This window comes from Oratosquilla oratoria, chromosome 12, assembly GCF_046742065.1.
Source record: "Oratosquilla oratoria isolate Oo_2021 chromosome 12, ASM4674206v1, whole genome shotgun sequence".
Taxonomy (NCBI): domain Eukaryota; kingdom Metazoa; phylum Arthropoda; class Malacostraca; order Stomatopoda; family Squillidae; genus Oratosquilla; species Oratosquilla oratoria.
The window spans coordinates 11,075,607-11,097,339 of NC_134788.1; the positions used below are offsets into that span (position 1 = coordinate 11,075,607).

Genomic DNA, 21,733 nt, shown 5'->3' on the forward strand with positions numbered 1-21,733 from the left:
TGATCTATATAAGGTGAGAATAACACCTTTTTCCTAATCTCCTACTCCTCTCTACTCTGCCATAACTCTCCATTTGCTCTATATAAGGTGAGAATAGCACCTTTTTCTAATCCTAATCCATACATTCAACTGAATTACCATATTGGCAATAACACCTTTTTACTTAACACATGCAGCACATTCTCCTTGTTATGATATATTATCATTATCAGGCAATTTTTTTGTGCAACAATAACACCATTTATCTTAGTCCACACATGAAAGTTGCACAATTTTAATTTAGATAATTTGTTTCATATATAGTGCATTTTCACTGCATGTTCACACAGTAAGTGCAAAAAATATTGTTACTTGGAAGTAATATGTAAGAAATTTTTGAAAATTTCTTTTAATGTATTTTCTTTCAATAATAAATAAACAATAATTTCAATTTAGATAACTTGTTTCATAAATTTCATTTCCTTTGCACTTACTGTGTGAAAATGCATTTTCATTTAATTTTCACACAGTAAGTGCAAAAGATATTCTTACTTGGAATGTTATATAAGTATTTTTTAAAACTCTTTTAATAATATATTTTCTTACAATAATAATAGCAACATTAGGAGGACTGGCCTAAACGTCCCACCCTGCAGAGTTCTGGCTGAAACCTCAGTGGCCGAAACGTCGTCCCCCATTATTCAAATAGCTCCATCTGCTTTACCAAATATCAAATATGTAAGGAAAGGAAACTAACATTGAATTATATATGTGTATAAAGAGAAAATAGACCAGTTAAGTCATAGCAATACCAATCGAAAATTATATAATATACGTATCGGCTACTTATAATTATACTGTCCATGCTATTTAACACTTCGTTGAATAACGGAGAGAAGAGTTATTAATTAGTTAAAATTAACTATGTTGTTTCAATACCGCTGCTCGCGAGATGTATTCATGTTTGGATGTGCTGACATGCCGGTAAATTTATGAATATGCAAGTTATGATGGACGAGGCGTTGTGTTGAGACGTTGGATAGTGCGTTGCATTGTTGCATATAAACAAGAACTAACAATTACATATAATCCTTGACTGATTAACTGATTAAATAGTTGATAAATAAATACATAAGATTGGCAGTCATTGAACATAACAAAATTACTTCCGTGGAATTGGTAGTCTCGTACCCGTCGGCTATAAACAATTATGACCCTTCTTTCTTTTCACTAATCTGTGTTGCAACATTTTTTTCTTTTTCTTTTTCCTTAATGATCATGTTTGACAGCGGAAGGTTTTAGAAAACAATTATTACACTCGAATAATTTACACAATATCTATATCTAAAAGTGACTGACGAATGAAACCCACCGGTGAGTCCTCAGAACGAGAGATCCAGTCAAACACAATATCGAATGAAAGAGACTGTCACATTGTAAAGAGTAAGAAAATTCACACTAGATTTAGTGACCCCATTATAAGTCGATAGTCTTACAGAAAAAAAAAACTGTAGACAAGCTTCATGGTTTCTATTTTAGTGACTTGGCAATGAGAAAGAATGGTTCAATAGGAAGCAGATTACAAACGCAGGAACCAGCGTTGCATTTGAGACATTTTCATCTTTATTTCTTAATAATGTTTGACAGCGGAAGGTGTGGCTGTGGTTGAAACACCATCAATACTCTCTCATAATTTTGGCAAAATTCCCACTTGCAAAGTGACTGATGAGAGTAACCCACTGGCGAGTCCTCATCACAACGAGAGATACATACTAAGAAATGAATTCCATAATTTATGGTCGCGAGAGACGTATTTATGTTTGGGTTTGGTCATTTGGCGGTGGGAGTGAATGAATGAAATGCAAGTTATGATGGACGAGGTGTTGTGTTGAGACGTTGGATCGTCCGTTGCATTCGGGAGATTTCTTTTTCTTCTTAATAACGTTTGATAGTGAAAGGTGTGCTGTGGTTGGTAGCTATTGTAAAGAGGCTACCAAGCAATGTAGAACATAGGAGATGCAAACAGCCACAGACATATTAGTCCTTACGGGGCTGCTAGTCTTTGAATATATATATATATATATATATATATATATATATATATATATATATATGTGTGTGTGTGTGTGTAAAGTTCACGAGTAGTTCCACCCATTACTTCCAATCTTCACATCTCCACACTCTTATGCAATCAATTGTAAATGCAACCTTCACGCTTGACCTCATAGTATTATCTACTCGTGACCATTTTCCCCCATGTCCTCGTTATATTCTTTAATGCTTTAACAATTTTCTAGATTATCATTTGTATACTATGACCTCGTTGTAAGATAAGAGGGTATTTTTTTCTAGATTTGATGTATTGTAATGTGATATCATATTTTTTTTTAAAGGATAAAAAGGAGAGAACATACAGCGTGTGTGTACTGTATTAACCTAACCTAACCACATCTTCAACTAAATCATACGCGCATTTGGGTCATCTAGAATTATGGATGTAATTTCTCTAGCATTTTGGTGCTGTGTGCTTGTTTCAACACCTGCTCACGTCACAATTCTCAGCAGTTGTCCCATTAAAGTGAATATGACTATGCACAGCTGATTAACAGAAGCCAAGTCATCATTGAATAAATACTCTCTGGCACTGATCATTATGACGTCATTACATGAGGTTGTAGTGTATTCGGATAAAAACAATGTTTAGATTAATGGCGATACACGCCTTTTGCTTTTGTTTTTGTTGATATTTTCGCGCGCACCTGAAGCACCATGATGTAAACATAGACAGTATATAATATATGGTGTTATAGGAAGCATGTGTTTAGTTTACCCTTACTAAGAACGGATTACAAAGGATTACAAAGGCGGAGCAATACGACAGGAGACCTTTTGATCCATATCTAGGTCGGATGCAAAAAAAAAAAAAAAAAAATCATATTATTAATAAATAATTTTTTTAATGTAAATAACAAATAAAATACATAAATAAATGCATAGGTATAGTAAAAATAATAAACAGGTAAATAGTAAATGATAATAAATTGACATATAACTAATAATAAATGAAAATCAGACAGACAAATTATAACAAAACAAAAACAAATGATATAAGATAAATTATAATCATTACAGCATCTTAGGTATTTATCTAAATGATTCTTAAAGCTTCGAACTGAACTACATTGCACTACCTGTGCAGGAAGTTTATTCCATTCATTAACTACACGGTTGGCAAAGTTGTTTCTACCTACTTCCAAATTGAATCTATTTCCGGACAGTTTGAGACCATTGTTTCTTGTCTGATTCTCATTCAATGTGAAAATTTGGTCACTTTTGATGTTGTCAATTCCCTTTAAAATCTTAAAGACCTGTATCAAGTCACCTCTGAGTCTACGCTTTTTTAGGGAAAACAGATTCATTTGTTTTAGTCGATTTTCGTATGATTTATTTTTGATATTTGGAATCAGTTTTGTGGCTCGCCGTTGTACTTTTTACAATCTGTCAATGTCTTTAATGAGATTCGGTGACCATACGGAAACAGCATATTCCAAATGTGGACGAACTAACGATTTATATAGCTTGTTAATGAGTGATGGACTTTTGAAATCAAAAGATCGCGCAATCAGTCCCAGAATCTTATTTGCTTTCTCAGAGGCTGAAATACACTGCTTGGATGATTTGAGGTCATTACTGATAATTACGCCAAGATCTTTTTCACTATCCACTTTTGTTAACGAATTTCCAAATAACTTGTAATCGTACTTAGTTATTTTTACCTATGTGCATTACCTTGCATTTACTTGTGTTAAATTTCATTAGCCACTTTTCAGACCATTGCTGTAATTTATCTAAATCTTCTTGAATATCTAATTGGTTTGAGTGATCATTTGCCACTCCGCACAGTTTTGTATCATCCGCAAATTTGGAAACAGTAGATTTTAGTCCTTGGTCTATATCATTTATATATACTATGAATAGAAGTGGCCCAAGAACGGAACCCTGAGGAACTCCACTTGCAACAATTTTCCATCCAGAAGTTTTTCCATTTAAAACAACTCTCTGTTTTCGACCTTTCAACCAATTACTAGTCCAGCCTAATAGGCTACCACTTATTCCATGTAAAGCTAATTTAGTAAGTAGTCTTTCGTGTGGGACGATACTTACAAAGGAACTGATTGGCACGCATGGAAAACCACCTAAGACATGACAGAGGTCATCGACTCCTATGACGTCATTGACATGTGACTGCATTGCCTCTAATGACATCATCTTGAAGATCACGTGTATCGAGCCTGTTCAGGTTTTACTCAGGAGTGACTGAAATGCTGAACGAGGGAGGGAGGGCTGGATGGATTGCATGTTCTTAGATCAACACTAGGCCCACTTTGCAGCACTTTATAAGCTGTAGCCCAGCGGTTCCCAACCCCAGGGTCGCGAGGGTGTTTTTGAAGGTCGCCAGAGGGTCTTACAAAAATATGTTAAGAGGAAAAACATATTTTTTTGTGTGTAAACGGATATGAAATAAAGTTTCCTTTCTTTTTTAACCTTTTTTTTTTTATTCAAGTTTCAAATATAAACTGAACTATAAAAACGAAAGTTTATAAACATTATGCAAGTACGTAGACATATAACATGAAATGGTTGAATTTATTATTATAATTAGGGTCGCGACTCCAGGCTAAGAGTGGATTTAGGGTCGCAGCCAAAAAAGGTTGGGAAACACTGCTGTAGCCTATAGCATTAAGGTCATCTGTATGATTGGATAAAATGTTTCCTGTAGAAACGATAGAGGATTAGATGCCATTGTGAAAGACGACAGCAACTAGCAGAGTCCAACAGTGGTCCTCACTGGCACCTACCTTGTTCTTGAGCTATAAAAAAAAAATATGATGGAAGGTATGGCAAACTACATTTACCTTTCCTTACATACTAATAGAATAATGAGGGGGATAAAAGACGAGGGAAATTACGAATTATTAGGAAAAAGATCTAGACAATTTATCTGCATGGAACTATGTGCTGAAAATAAAGATAATTAAAAACAATTGAAGCTTTAGAATAGGTTGAAACTGAAAAAGACCATCAATGAATTACTCTGTGAGGAATGAGACAACTACAAAAGCATTATAAGATCCACTAAGGGCGATGGTTACCACTCAACACACACATCTATAATGAACTTCGACTTTCCCTGCAACTCTCAGATGATCTGTCGATATGCCATCTTCCCGTAGGTTTTTCCTTTCTCATTTCATACTATTTAGATAATGCTACCTTTTCCTTCGTAATTTCTGGTACACTACTAATGTCAACAGATGAATTTACTCAGCCATAGTTTTGAAAAATAACAATCTAGATAAAAAAAAAAAACTCTTTTAATCATTCTATCTCTCCACTTACTAATCTCTCCATTTCTATATTCCAAAGAAGTTGTTTGCTGCCTCTGAAGCTAGTCTGTGCTTGGCCCCTTTAGTACTTTCACTCCTCTGAATAGCTAATTCCTCCACATGATCCATATTTCTCTTTCTTTTCTCTGATCTATCTTTTGTTGATAGTTTTGTTCAGTTCTCCATTCAGCCCCTCTTGCATATCAAAAATATCCATAATCCATTTTATTATTTTTCTTTATTTCCATACAGCTGTAATTAGTCTGATAGTGCTAAAAGACCTAAAGGAACCCAAGTAGGCTAGCATTCACACAGTTTGAGCTTTCAGGCACTAAAACATTATTTCTTTTCACAATCTTTAAAAAATTGTCATTTATTGAATAGATACTAATATAATTTTGCAAGTTTGAACAGTGCTATATTGCTGTACTACAGTCTGGTAATGCTGGACACACCAAAGAAAACCCTATGATTATTTTTGTGTACTGTGAAAAAGTATATATGAAAAATTAATATGAAATAGTACTAATGATTAGTAAGATATAAAGTGATATGTGGAAACATAATGCAGTTATAATGTAATCAACATTTTAATGAAAAGGAGACACAATTGATAAAGTATTACTTAAACCATAAAACAAGAAAAATATACTCAATGAAGTCACAGGTTACCATCAGTACATTTGGATTTCACACAAGTTGAAAATAATTTAATATTTTTCTACATTTTTTCATTATGTAAAACATATTACATTCATGATACAAGTGATTTACTTACAGTATTTTGTAACTTTAAAAAATACCATGTGGGTTTAATGCAGCCTCATTGTACTAAACAAACCAAAGGAGAAACTTTAATTGCCATATGAATAAACAAATTCTATACAAGTTGTCAGGAGTTAATCGTATTCTTTATATCTTTACAATAGCCCAAATTATATTTTTTCATTATATACTGTCAGTTGTATAACAAATACTATTTGATTTTGTTTTATAAATACTATATCATTGGAATACAGCCTGTTAGTTCTAAACAAATACAAACGGTACTCAGATCATAAAGGTGGTGGTGGCCCAAGTGATATTGTGACATGAGTGTGTGGCATTTAGGGTTCTGGCACAGAATTTTGTTTCTCTCATTTACTTGTGTTCCCTCACAATACCACATATACTCTATTACTAGAACAGTCAGTTTACACAACACTTCTCTCATCTGCTCCCTCAAATAATAATCACACTACACCAAATCTGGGTCAATCCTCCCGTCCACAGTTATAAAAAGTGAATTAATAAAACTATAAATAGCACATTTTAAAAACACTTATGACACAGGATGCCAACATGAATGGCCAAAGAAAACTATATACATATATGAACTCACCTAGACTAACTAGACATAATGTTAGACGGTGATTTCATATTGATCACTTGGATAGAAGTGCTGGTAAGCCACTGACCACAATACTAACAATTATCTTCAGGATACTCTTACATGAGAATGATGAAGAGAAAAAGTCACACTGAGAAGGCTTCCCTACCAAGTATGGTTTTAATGCAGGAATATTGTCACCTGTGAGAGCTCCCTATCTTACACTGACAAGAAAATGTCTCTCAAGTATGGGTCATGACATGGTTCCCAAGATGAATCTTTCATGAGAAAGCAGCAGCACAGTACTATAATAAAGTCACACTAGTAAAGCTTCTCTCCTGTATGATTAAATGAAAGACCTCTAGATAGATCAGATGTGGCAATGTTTTCAAGACATGGGATCCAGCAAATTCACCAACAACAATTCACTGACATGCTCATTTCATTGATATACACAATGCATCGAAAAATAAGAATAAAAACATTCTAACTCGAAATATATAACTAAGTCATATTTTCATCCTTGATTTAGCATATTTTTATTTTTGATAATGAAATATTTGATAATGAATCGTCACATGGATTTGGAGAAAATGGTTTTCTGAAAAATCTGCATCAATGACCACATTGAAAAAGTTTCTTTCCTGTGTTGATCATCACATGTCTTTTAAGGCTACCCTTTCGTGAAAAAGCTGCACTGCAGTTACCACACTCAAAAGGCTTCTCTCCTGCGTGGTTCATCACATGAACTTTAAGATAACAGTTTTGTATGAGAGCTGGATCACACTGACAACACTTGAAAGGCTTCTCTACTGTGTGGGTCATCATGTGAGCTTTAAGATTTTGATTTTGTTCAAGAGCTGCATTACATAGGCCACACTTGAAAGGCTTCTCTCCTGTGTGGGTCATCACATGACTTTTCAGAGCACAATTTTTTGAGAAGGCTGCATCACATATGCCACATTGAAAAGGGTTCTTCCCTGTGTGAGTCACCATATGTTTTTTGAGAGTACCATTTTGTGAGAAACCTACATCACACAGGCCACACTGGAAAGTCTTCTATCTTTGTGGGTCATCATATGGCTTTTGAGATTACTCTTTTGTAAGAAAGCTGCATCACATAGTTCACACTAGAAAGGCTTCTCTCCTGTGTGGGTCGTCATATGGCGTTTGAGAGAACTCTTTCGGGAGAAAGCTGCAACACATAGGTCACACTGGAAAGGCTTCTCTCCTGTGTGGGTCATCACATGGCTTTTGAGATGATTCTTTTGTGAGAAAGCTGCATCACATAGGCTGCACTGGAAAGGCTTCTCTCCAGTGTGGGTCATCACATGCTTTTTGAGATCTCCCTTTTTTCTGAAAGCTGCATCACACAGGTCACACTGGAAAGGCTTCTCTCCTGTGTGGGTCATCACATGGATTTTGAGAGCACCCTTTTGAGGGAAAGCTGCATCACATAGCTCACACTGGAAAGGCTTCTCTCCTGTGTGGGTCACCACATGGCTTTTGAGATGACCCATTTGTGTGAAAGCTGCATCACATAGGCCGCACTGGAAAGGCTTCTCTCCAGTGTGGGTCATCACATGCGTTTTGAGATCTTTCTTATCTCTGAAAGCTGCATCACACAGGTCACACTGTAAAGGCTTTTCTCCTGTGTGGATCATCACATGGCTTTTGAGAGTACTCTTGTGTGAGAAAGCTGCATCACATAGGCTGCACTGGAAAGGCTTCTCTCCAGTGTGGGTCATCATATGCCTTTTGAGATCTCTCTTATATCTGAAAGCTGCATCACACAGGTCACAATGTATAGGCTTCTCTACTCTGTGGGTCATCACATGCTTTTTGAGATTACCCTTTTGTGAGAAAGCTCTATTACATAGTTCACACTGGAAAGGCTTCTCTCCAGTGTGGGTCATCTCATACCTTTTGAGTTTTCCCTTTTGTGAGAAAGCTGCATCACATGGGTCACACTGGATAGGATTCTCTATTGTGTCAGCCATCACGTGCACTTAGAACCTGCTCTTTGGTGAGAAGCCTGCAATACAAAAATCATACTGTAAAACCTTTTTCCTGGATTGTTTCTTTAAGTGAGAAACTTGCACCACAAATGTCATGCTGAAAAGGTTCTTCATCTGTTTTGGACATCATATCTAATGTAATATTAGTCTTGTGTTGAGGTCTTTATATTACTTATGGCATAACCTATCTACTCAGAGCTTCATGGGTATTCATGTCCTCCAGGAAAGAAAGACTGCAAGACCAGATTAAGTAAAAGGCCTCTAGATCAGATGTGGTAACGTTTCCAAAATATGGGATCTGGCGAATTCACTGAAAACAATTCACCGTCAACAATTCATCGACAACAATTCAACGACACACTCATTTCATCGATATACACAATGCATCGAAAAATAAAGATAGAAATATTCTAATTTGAAATATGTAACTAAGTCATATCTTTATCCTTGATTTAGCATATTTTTATCTTTAATTACTTTCATAGCCTTTATTTAGGATACAGTACTACAAAAACAAGGTAGAGTTTCTTTTCGTAGTATTTATCAAGAATAGTTAAAATTCTTTAATGACAGAACTATTGAAAATGACAAATTAGTATAAACTAAACTTAAAACTATAAATTGGATTACTTAAAATCAGAAAGCTTGGTTATAGGTTATTGCCCACAAATAATCAACGACACTGCTATATGAAGGATATCTTTCTACAATGTTTTTTTTCTGTTCAGAAGAGTCATGATATTTCTTTCTTTGTGGTTGAGATGAAGTACCAGCCAAGTATTAATCAACTTTGACTTCATTATAGTTTTGTTCTTTTTTCAGGCAGTCAAAAAACTTCCAAATATTAGGGTGGTGTCCAGCAACCTGTGTCTTAAATGTCCTATGCTATCCTTCAAGTGAATTATTTGTTTTTGGTTAAGTACCTGTGAAACAGTTGTATATGATGATGTGATGCATGAGGTGGAATGGGTGGGGGGATGGGGGGTGAGGTAGTATGTGTGAGCAAAATTTGACGCAGCCTGAAGGGATTTCTCCCCGTCTTCTCCTTTTATGCATGGGGGGACAGAGAGGGGAGGTTGACGATTTAATGAAGCGGCCTTGCTGTGGATGTGCCGTGCCTTGCGACACTGCCTCTGACCCAGGGCAGTGGACAAGGTGCAGGGATGACCCGTCATCCAGGAGGTGCTAAGATACGAGGGAGGGTGGAAGGGAGTGGAGTGTATTTAGGGATGGAATGGGTGGGAATGATTTTATGCCTTTTTCTTTTTGGCTACCTCCCTTGTAAGGGTGAAAAAGCCTTGGTATATTATGTATGTATGTAAAACAGTTTTCAGAAACATCACCAATTATAATGAAAACACAGAAAATAAGAACCACTGATGTAGGGTTCATATACTGCTGTCAGGTTATCCAGGACTGACTGAACCGTCCGCAACTGTCTGAACTGTCCGTGGGAGGTTCTGCTCACGTCTGCATCCTCTGAAGATTTGGTTCTGGTCCAATTGTTTTGATTTTCTGTCATCAACATCAACAAGAGGACAGGAGACGTAAAATGGACCAGAACCAAATCTTCATACGCAATCAAGGAATGGAGACCCAGAGGATGTAGGCGTGAGTGGAACCTCCCACGGACAGTTCAGACAGTTGTGGACGATTCAGTCAGTTCCGGATAACCTGACAACAATAGACCCTACATCAGTGGTTCTCATTTTCTACGTTTTCATTATAATTGGTGATATTATCATTGTTGATATTTATTTATATTTTCATTTATTTAGTTATTTTTATTTTCTATGTCATCATTATTTCTATCATTACAATTGGTGTCAATATTTTTCTTGTTAATTCTTATATATATTTTGATCATTATTTTCATTTTCATGGATATTTATATTATTGAGATTGCCAGCATGATTATTTATTGCTGGTATTATTATTATCCATGTTTTTACCATTATTGTGTTTTTAAAAAAGGACATTTGAGACACAGGTTGCTGGACACCACCCTAATATTTGGAAGTTTTTCGACTGCCTGAAAAAAGAACAAAACTATACTGAAGTCAAAGTCGATCAATACTTGGCTGGTACTTCATCTCAACCTCAAAGAAAGAAATATCATGACTCTTCTGAACAGATAAAAAAATATTGTAGAAAGATATCCTTCATACAGCAATGTTGTTGATTATTTGCGGGCAATACCCCATAACCTAGCTTTCTGATTTTAAGTAAACCAATTTATAGTTTTAAGTTTAGTTTATACTAATTTGCCATTCTCAATAGTTCTGTCATTTAATGATTTGAACTATTCCTAATAAATACTATGAAAAGAAACTCTATCCAATATAAAGGCTATGAAGGTAATTATTTCATTATCAAAGATAAAAAATATGATAAATCAAGGATGAAAATATGACTTAATTATATATTTCAAATTAGAATATCTTTATCCTTCTTTTTTTTATGAATTGTGTATATCGATGAATTGTGTCGATGAATTGTTGTCAACGAATTGTTGCTGGTGAATTGTTGTTAGGGAATTTATTTAGACCCTCAAAATATGACTAGGATTCAAATTCTGTTCTAATGAAAAAAATTCCTTCGATTTAATCCTATCTACAATGGCTCATAAGAACTTAGTTTTCTGAATTCCCTAATTATTTCTCACATATAGTATGGGATACCAAGGTAATAAATGATTCTCTGTCAATTTCAATTACATACACTCAAAGAAAATACCAAATGTATCTACTTATGTTTAATAACATGCTTACAAGCCTATAATGTCTGCTACCAATCAACTTAGACACTCAAATGAAGGTTTTAAATAGAAAGCTCCTTTTAATTGTGGCATAGTACAAAAGGTTTATAGAGATCTTGGGCATAGTTCAGAGACTGAGTGACATCCCCTCAGGGCTTCACCTCCTAACGGAGGTGGTGAGGGGGTCAACAATTTTGAAAATGGTCAGCTATACTCTCCACCTTACAAGTTCCCATTGTTGGTACCTCAAGAAACAAAAGCATCCCACAAACAAAATCCTGAAAAACTACTCATGGTATCAATTCAACAAGAAATTTTACAGTAATTTCCTCCTCTTTTGTCATGGTTTGAGGTTGTGTTGTACAATTCTGGAAGATCAGTCAAGCACAAGCACATAAGTTCGAATGAAGCTCTCATTCATTCATTAGGTAGATACTTTCTAAATTATTCTGTAGTACATACATACATATACCAAGGCTTTTTATCCCTTACAAGGGAGGTAGCCAAAAAGGAAAGGGCATAAAATCAATCCCACCCATTCCATCTGGAAAACACACTCCACTCCCCTCCACCCTCCCTCCTTTCTTAGCACCTCCTGGATGACGGGTCATCCCTGCACCCTGTCCACCGCCATGGGTAAGAGGCAGTGTCTCAAAGCACAGCACATCCAGAGCAAGGCTGCTTCATCAAATTGGCGACACCCCCCCTGCAGAAAAGAAGAAGACAGGGAGAAATCCCTTCGGGCAGCGTCAAATTTTGCTCACACATACTGCCTCACCCCCCATCCCCCCACCCATTCCACCTCATGCATCACAGCGTCATCCATATACAACCATTCTCCATTCACCTCTGTCTTCCATCCTCTCCTGTCCTTCCTGAACAGACATTCCCCTCTTTCCAAAAGCCCCCTTCACCCCATCCATCCATCCATCCAATTTTGCTATTTCCTTAAAGCTTTCTTATGTACCCATTGAGTTTTTCTATGATTGCCTCATTATCTTTCTCACCATGGTCTCATGCATGATGAAGAAGGAAATTGGGACAGAGTAATGGGGTTACGGATCCTCCACTCTAAATTTTTCTTCTAGTAAATGTCAAGGCATAGAAAGGTCTGGGACAAGGACTCCAATCAAATCAATAATAACTGGGTCATTAACTATGTGTGGATGTGGTACAGAGTGTAACAGTGGAGATTGATTGTATGTTTGTGAAAAGGTGAATACATTTGTACTAAGTTGAAAGGAAAGAGTGGTTTTCATTTTGGGAGTGGGGTGGGTAGGGCATCAGGAGTGATAAGGAAGTGAGGGAGAAGAGTAGCACTATTGATAAGTGATGAGATAAACTGAAAAGAAGAATTAAACACCTATTCAAATCCAGCTTATAATCTGTACAACTGGCTTTCGTGTTAATCATCATGTACTAATTTTTTCTTATACATGTATGTATGTGTGTGTGTGTGTGTGTGTGTGTTTGTGTATTAATTATCAGGTACTAATAATTTCTTATACATATATTTACATGTGTGTGTGTATTTACCTAGTTGTATTATACGGGAAGGGAGCTATGCTCGTGGTGACCTGTGTTTGTATCTTTCAGCATCAAGTTTTTACTTAAAACCTTGAATAGTGTTTGCACACACTGTTTCTTTGCCTAATTTGTTCCAGGTATCTATCACTCTGTGTGGGAAGCTTTTTTTTCAGATCTCTTCTGTAATTATCTTTTTTGAGTTTCTTTTCGTGTCCTCTTGTTTTTCCATTGCCCCATTTCAATAAATCATTCTCATCTAAGATTTCCATTCCTTTCATAATTCTATAGATATTTAGTAGGTCTCCTCTTTCCCTTCTTTGTTCTGGTCTCCTCTTTCCCTTCTTTGTTCCAGAGTTGGTAATTCTAATTTGGACAGTCTTTGTTCATATGTCATTTTGGAAAGAGTTGGTGCCAGTTTTGATGTTGCTCTTTGTATTCTTTCTAATTTTTTTACATTCTTTTTGGTACTGGGTGTCCATAGCGTTGCTTCATACTTGAGTTTTGGTCTTATTAGTGTAGTTAATTTTTTTTTTTATCATTTCCTCATCCAAAAACACAAATGCCACTTTTATTGACTTCAATAAATTGTAGGTTAATGGGTTGCAATCCTCCTCCGTTCTTACTTTCTTTAGTATTTTTGTGTTGTCTGCAAAGAAATAACATGAGGATGACGGCATTATGGAAGTGAGTATTAATGGAAAGAGGCTGGAGGATGTGCATAGCTTTATATACTTGGGGTCGCATGTGGCAGGAAAGGGAGGAGTGATGGTGGAGGTAGACTGTAGATTGAGAGAAACAAGTATTTGCTTTGGGAGATTAAAAAAATCTAATGAGAAATAAACATTTGGGAGATTGTATGAAGGGGTGATTGTACAGCACTGTATGGGGCAGAAACATTGAGAGGAAGAGTTTCAATATATGTATTTGAGAAGAAATGTCAGAGAAGTATGATAAGGGTTACAAGGTTGGGCAGAGTAAGAAATGAGGGGGTATGGAGGATAGTGGGGGTGGAAAAGGAGTTGGGAGATAAGGTTGAAAGATGATTGGGATATTTTGGACACATGGACTGAGTGAAGAAGGATTGGTAAAAGAGGTGTGGAAGGCATAGTTGGATGGAGTTAATATGAGGTGGCAACTGAGGATGAGATGGATGGATAGGGTAAAAGGGATGTTGAACAGGAAGGGGATGTTTGTTGAGGAAGGAAGAGAGAAGGCAGATGGCAAAGGTGAGTGGAGAATGGCTGTGTATGGATGATACTGCAATGCATGGGAGAGTTGGGGGAGGTTAGGGAGTGGTTTTGTGTGAATGTTATTTTGACATTGCTCCATGTCTTCAATGTTTCTGTATGAGAGGGGAGATGGGGGGATCAATGATTGAATAAAGGGGCCTTCCTGTAGATGTGTTGTGTCTTGCTGTGTTGCTTCTGGCCCAAGGCAATAGGTGAGAAGCAGGGATGGCCCATCATCCAGGAGAAGCCAACATAAGAGGGAGGAAAGGAAGGATGTTGAATGGAAGTGAAATGGGTGGGAGTGGAATTATGACTTTTGACTTTGGCTACCTCTCTTATGAGGGAGGAAAAGCCCTTGGTATATGTATGTATATTCTTATTATCTTCAAATGTGTTTTATGAAATACCACAATCTTTTATTTTCCAACTTTGAATATTATATTTCCATATGGTAATACTGAGCAATTCAAAGACCCAAAATTATGTTGTATGTATTGCAAAATATATCTGTAAAATGTAGAATACAAAACAGTATGTACTTATGGTGAGCTAAACGGTCTCGGATGGCTATTATATCCCCCCAAAATGTTAGGTTTGGTGAAGTTATATTTGTGCTATATTTTGATTATGGTTTCAATATCAGAACAGGTCGACAATAACAAACCATTATTCAACTTCATTCAACCTGAATTCACTATTGTGTAATATAAGTTGTAACTGAAGTAGATTGCATTTGAAAGTGATACTAATGATTGCATTGTATTTCAGTCAATATCCAGCATTTTTATTTTTGGGGACAATATCCAATGAAAGGGATACTACAGGGATAGTATAGGAGACATTGTACCAATATATTTGTTTCTGCTTAGACATCCAGCAATTCTATTTTTCAGGGTAATATTGCATTAAAGAGACAGCATTACAGAGATGGTAAAGGGGAGATTTTAGGTGGGAAGGCAACATAAAGGACAGATAGAGGCTGAAAGCAATTTGCATTCTTGAATAGTCTCTGACCATGAAAGAATGCTGATTGTTCAAGGTTGTCTCTTTGTAGTTGGGTAAACTACCAACATGTGGTACTGAAGGGTACTGATAGGAGTAAATCATGTTGGCATGTGACCCATTTCCAGAGATTTTACTGTTTGAGGATGATGTACCTGGAGCCAAGACCCCTTCAACATATTAACATTAACATTCGATTGAAGTATAGGTTGGAATGTCGAGGACTAACAAATGGAAACAAGACCAAAAGAAGATGGAAATTTTTCCTCTCTGTCATGGCCACTTGTGCTAACCCTATTGATTGGATGAAAGCCACACCCAATATCTTATGGTTAATGAAGCAGCATCCCTACTTATAGAATGTCAAGTGCAAGGTGGCATAAGTATTTACCTAGTTGTGTTTTCCTAATTATATTGTACAGGAAGGGGAGCTATGCTCACAGTGACCCGTCTTTGTATTTCGTAAGATCTAATTTGTTCTTAAATTCTTGTATGGTGTTTGCACACACTATTGATTCGAGGAAAGATTTACTCTGAACCATGACATTAAAAATGAAAGGTTAGGTGTGGCAACCCCCAGCCCATCCCATCAAAAAATAAAATTCATACTGATGTTACTATTAATTTGTGATATCAATGGAGCTCAACACAATCAGAATGATGGGAGCTATATAATGATATAGATAAGAATTGAATCTGTGAGACTGGCAAACAATGGTAAATATCCAGTTGTGTACAACTACGCAATGTAGCAATAGAAAATTAATTATTTATTTTGTAAATCATATCAATGTATTATGCAGTTTTCTTGGCAGAAATGAAAAAAAAAGCTAAAATAGATTTCATAGGTAACAAAATCACGCCGGACGAATGGTATGCCATGTTTGTTTTGATAGATGCCAACATTGAAGAAATGAAAGGATGATAAATTCATCAACTCTAACCTAGCCTATATTTAGTAAATCGGTACCTGTAATTTAAAGGTCATCTGGATGATTGTCGTCATGATGGATGTTGGCGGCCTGTTCAATCACTCTTTCTGAATGTGAGATATAAAGGTTTCTCATAGCTTGAAGGAATGCATGGATTTTGACTCCGTAGCATTCCTTCATGAATATATACCTCATGAGGTACTGGCAGAAGTGCCGAGGGGTACTTGACAAACAACAAGATGGCGTCCCAATCCTATGCTAGTGACTTCATTAGCATATTTGCTTGTAGCAAGGGATTGTTTTTTTTTTTTTTCATTTCCACCAAGAAAATCGCATAGTTCTTTCACGTATTATAATTTACAAAATTAATATTTAATTTTCTAATGCTATATTGTGTAGTTGTGCACAACTGGATCAAAACCCAAACTTTATATTCAAAATTCTTAATAGAAATAGGCCAGTATGAAAAATGTAGGCCCTGCAGACAACAAAATTTCATCATTTCCCTGCTCCCAGCACTACCAACACTTTTACATGAATTCATAGGTTAGGTATGTTTCTACTAGCCTCCATTACCACCCCCACCAAACACTAAAAATTTCAAATTACTACTGATGATACTACTGATAAGCAGTATTTTTATGGGGTGCAAAGTACTCATGATAGGAGCTACCCGATGATATAGATAGGAATTGCACTTGTGAAACTGGCATTCTTTCCTTTTGCCCCCATTCAGTGTGAAAAGCTCAACTCTAAACACCCTCACCTGCTGTATGCAGTTCTGCATGAAGCAGTGTGGACCTGGCTTAAGCCTCTCAGGCTCAGTAATTGACAATGAATGAATAAACAATATTTGAATTGGGATTGAACAAGTTTGTTCTGTTTCAGTGCTTGGTGGACTAACTTGCTCTGGGCTTGAGAGGGTACAACTGGATGTGAGAGGTCATCAGTAGGCCCAGATTCAACAACAAAGGGTTTCCTACATATGTATGTCTTTTTTCATATGTTCAGTGATAAAATTCTCCCTTCAACATACTCAAACTCATCACTGATATTTTCAATGTCCAAATGTGGTTTGGGAAAATGGATTCAAATAAAACCCTTTCTATGTGGTCTATCCTCATAATGTGAGTCACTATGACATAATCCATAGAAGCAGTGTGTAGCAGATGGCATTTTGAAAAGTTAAATCAAGTCAGATCCTGTCAGAATAGCCAATAAATGTGGATAGTTTTCACATAAAAATGAATAATGTAGCAAGGTGTATACATTTATTTGTCCACAACATATTCTTCCACACAATAACATGTGACATCATAACAAAGATTACTTCAATTTTAAGAACCTGTGTCTTTCTTTTTCAAATTTAATAATTTATGCTTGCTTTTTCCTAATGCATATCAATTCAAGATAAGCCAACTGAAGTGCCTTTTCTTAAAATTATTAAAAGATACGTGCTTATTCTTGAGTTGTTAATATCTCAGGTGCTGATTATTTTTTATTATTATTATTCACAACTTATTCATAACCTATTATAAATTAAACTAACCTAACCTCATCTAACTCATTTGAAAGCTTATATGACCATATAGCTGGACAATATAAATAAATTATCCTTTAAATCTTTAGTCATAAATTGAAATTTTCCTTAACACCTTAAAATATATTTCTATACTTTAAAGGCTACCTTGTGTATCATTAACAGAGCATAGGTGCTTTATTCTGTGTTTCAACCAGGTGCCAAATCTTAAATTGAAAACCCTGGTGCTTATTCTATTGAATGAATTTAGGTGCCTCAACTTAAAATGACCCCCAAAAGCATACATTTTCATATTTTCTTGTCAGAGAAGGCAATATACAAAGCTCCCCATTCCATCACTTATAAGAATAAAAATCCCCTTGAGATTGTGGGGGAGGGCACTGGTTTGAGAAAGAAAAGGGATTAGAATGTTCAGAGTGATGCATCTTCATTTTCTCAATTAACTGTTTTGACATAATAATGGGGATCTTCTCTAGAACATATTTGTTGCATAAGGATTAATTTTATGTTGCACAAGTTGCAAGAAAAGTTTGGGTTTTCTGTATTTCTTCAAAAGTGCACACCTACATGATAGATCATTAGAAATTAAATATTGATTTTGTAAATTATAATACATCAATGTAATATATATTTTTCTTGGTGGAAATCAATAACAGAAAACATTGCTAAAATCTATGCACAAACGACTGAAGTCGCATCAACTCCTTTAGATACCATCTTTGTTTTCATAGATTCAGAGGTCAAAGATGACAACGACAACCTTAACCCCTTCCATACGGTGCCGCACACGTAGGCGTCATGGGGAGCGAGTGTATTCGCGAGGCTGCCATATCGGCGTCTTGATTATATTTATTGTAGTCGCCCCTCCATAATGACATTCTTTCTAATTCTTTTGTAATCGCATTTTCTATGGTTATCAAAATTCACGGGTGAAGAGAGAACGATCAATATAAGCGGTGACTATATTTTATGATGCGAGTATTATTACGACACGTCGTACGGCTGGCATTGGCTGCTGCCACCGAGATCTAAGTCCATGACGCCTACGTGTGCGGCACCGTATGGAAGGGGTTAATGACCTCTTAGAATTACAAATACCGCATTATCAAATGGAGGTTAGGTTAGGTAGGTAGGTTAGGTTAGGTAGGTAGTAACCGGTTAGCTTAGCATAGACAAATTTGTACTTAAATTTCTTCAACCTCCACAACTACCACAACAACAATGGTGTCTCAAGCAAAGTGGCCATGTTTGTGTTTATCTATCAGTAACTTTTTCTGTTATTGATTTCTGCCAACAATAATGTATATTACATTAATGTACTACTATTTACAAAATTATTACTTAATTTTCTATTTCTATATTGCATAGGTGTGCACTTCTTAAAATCTACCATGTTTCCAGACAGGAGTTCTTGGATTTGTGCCCATAAGGTACATAGAAATTGTACTGAATTCAGGTCAACTCAGCTAGGTACACGCGAGTCTGCAGGGGGTGCACCATTGTGTAGGAAATTTCTGCTGCCATTTAGTGACCCGTTTGAATTGGTTCTCATCAATTTGAACTCTGGCAGTGTTCAATTCATATGTGGATGATCCAAAATGTCTTCCTGTTCTGGAAGTTTTGATTCAGTTTTTAAAAAATTGAAGGATTTTCACCAATTTGAATATAAATTTGGATAGTTGCAGTAGTAATTTCGTGTACAGAGTGCACATCTAAAGGTAAGGCACCTATATATTCACTTTTTAATGTGATATTTGTGTGTGTGTGTGTTTTTTATTTCCTAGAAATGAGCAACTTCAAGATTATTGTTAGTGATGTGGGTGCATTTGCTGCTGAATAATACATTTTGGATCATCAGGTTTTGCTGCTAGAATACTTTTTTGATAGTTTATCTTTTCTTATTCCACTGACTCTGACCCATGAATTCAAAATTTCATTAAAATTGGACCAGCAGTTGTGTGTACTTCTTTGCCAAAATCCTTACAAATTACCACCCTTTATTTTCACTTCTTGTTTTAAGTCAGTCATGCTAAAAATTTGGAATTGCGGAAAAATGAAAATTTTTGTATCTCCCTTATTTTTCAAGCTATTTCAAAAATTAAAAAAGCATTTTGTTGGTAAGGAAAATGTCTTTTATATGCAACAAGAATTAAAGGGCTAAACCAAACTTGGAATTTTAGTGCTGGTAGCTACCTTGGCTGCATAATGTCACAAGTGGGAGAAGGGCAAGGTGGGCCAGTCACTCTGCCAGGATGGAGCCAACAAGATGACCAAAAATGGTGATGGAGGGAAGTATAAGGGGTAGATGCCCCCTGGGAAGACCTAGGTACTGGTGGAGCGATGGAGTGGCAAATGATGTGGCCCAAATTAGCCCTGACCTACAAAATTGGAAGGAAACAGCAAAGGACAGACTGGTCTGGAGAGGCATAGTGAAAGTAGTGAGGGGACTGCAGTCCTGATAGCCACTGGAGTATAACGAGAGAGAGAGAGAGAGAGAGAGAGAGAGAGAGAGAGAGAGAGAGAGAGAGAGAGAGAGAGAGAGAGAGAGAGAGAGAGAGAGAGAGAGAGAGAGAGAGTAAAGTTACCTCAACCCATCGTCAACTTGGCCCACCTACTCGACCAAGTCGGCCCATCATGGTTAGGTTACGTAAGTTAGGTTGGGTTAGAATATACAATTTTATCATACTTTAATTTCTTCGACCTTCGCATCTATTGAAACAAGAGATGGCGTTTCAAGCAGTCGATGGGCCGAGTTGGCGATGGATCAAGCTGCCCCACAAGCTATCAGACAACCCAAGTTTCATATTAGAACTTAATGAATGCTTAATTGTATAGATTTATAGTGCAGCAAATTCTCAGGCAAAGACGATACTACACGACGACGATGACGTAGCGAGAAAACTACACTAATTTCGCTTCGGAATAGTTGTGTAAGCACCAAAACAATGTATACTGTGCCAAAACTTACTTTAAATGGCAAAAATAAAAAAAGTATTCACGCATATACAAATATTAAACTGAAATCATTACGAGATAGAATTCAGCATTTACAAGTGCAACTTTCAGGCTTTCTCACCAAAATATCCGTACCACATACCCTAGCTGATTATTCCCAACTTTATCTACTGTGTTTACAAATTTCAGCTTGCGACAAACAAATGAGCAACAAGAAGCGGAACTTAGAAAGATCATCAATAGAATTCGGACAAAAACTAGAACATAAGAATGAAGGAGATTGCAAGAGACAATAAGGCCTACGCTAGGTAGTTCCATGTCCATTACCACTTGTCATCCCTATCCATAATTGTGTCCAACCGTTTCTTAAAATAACCAATAAATTCAGCGCTCACTACATGGTAACCAAGTCTATTCCATTCGTTGACCACCTTATTGCTAAACAATATTTTGCCTATTTCCTTCTTAAATCTAAACTTTTCCAATTTAAATACATTACTGCGAGTCCACCTTTACCTCAAACCACTCACTCTTTCTATTTCTGATTCTGACACAAGCTCTACCACTCTCATAAAAACTATTGACTGCTCTTAACAACTTTCCTCCTGTCCCATATATCTGCAATATCTCCCACAGTACCTTCCTGCCTACCCTGTCATAAGTCTTTTCCAAATCCATAAAGGCCCAAAAACCATCCTTACCTATTCCCAAAGCTTTCTCACATGTCTGTCTTAGCACAAAAATCTTATCCACTCAACCCTTACCTGTCCTAAACCCACATTGTTACTCACCAATTACTCCCTCTGTTTCTCTCCTAATCCTCTTAATCAAAACTCTCCCATAAGCGTTCCGGACTACACCTGCGAAGGTTTTAGATTTCTTTATTTTTTGTTATTTCATGCATGAAAATATAACTTAGAAGAAGTTAGAAGTCTATAATGCACGTTTCTAGTATTTCATAGTTTTGATTTTATCCGAATAGCATGATCTTAAAAGTGTCCGGTGGCAAACAAACTTTTCAATGTCGTAGTTACATT

The 21,733-nt window shown here is 36.4% G+C and overlaps 1 protein-coding gene across 2 annotated transcripts in view; it reads right to left on the minus strand.

Annotated features, from left to right (window-relative positions):
* Positions 1-6,804: 6,804 nt before the first annotated feature.
* The window catches only part of LOC143030956 (uncharacterized), a 47,462-nt gene continuing 32,533 nt past the window's right edge, over positions 6,805-21,733 (minus strand). The window contains exons 1-2 of one of the 2 annotated variants that reach the window (XM_076194254.1): positions 20,839-21,611; positions 6,805-8,770 (exon numbers count right to left, since the gene is read on the minus strand). In XM_076194254.1, coding sequence (XP_076050369.1) covers positions 7,866-8,735 — 870 coding nt within the window. In that variant the 5' untranslated portion in view covers positions 8,736-8,770; positions 20,839-21,611 and the 3' untranslated portion in view covers positions 6,805-7,865. Of the gene's footprint in view, positions 8,771-20,838; positions 21,612-21,733 lie in introns of those variants that run through there. The other variant, XM_076194255.1, reaches the window with a different exon arrangement.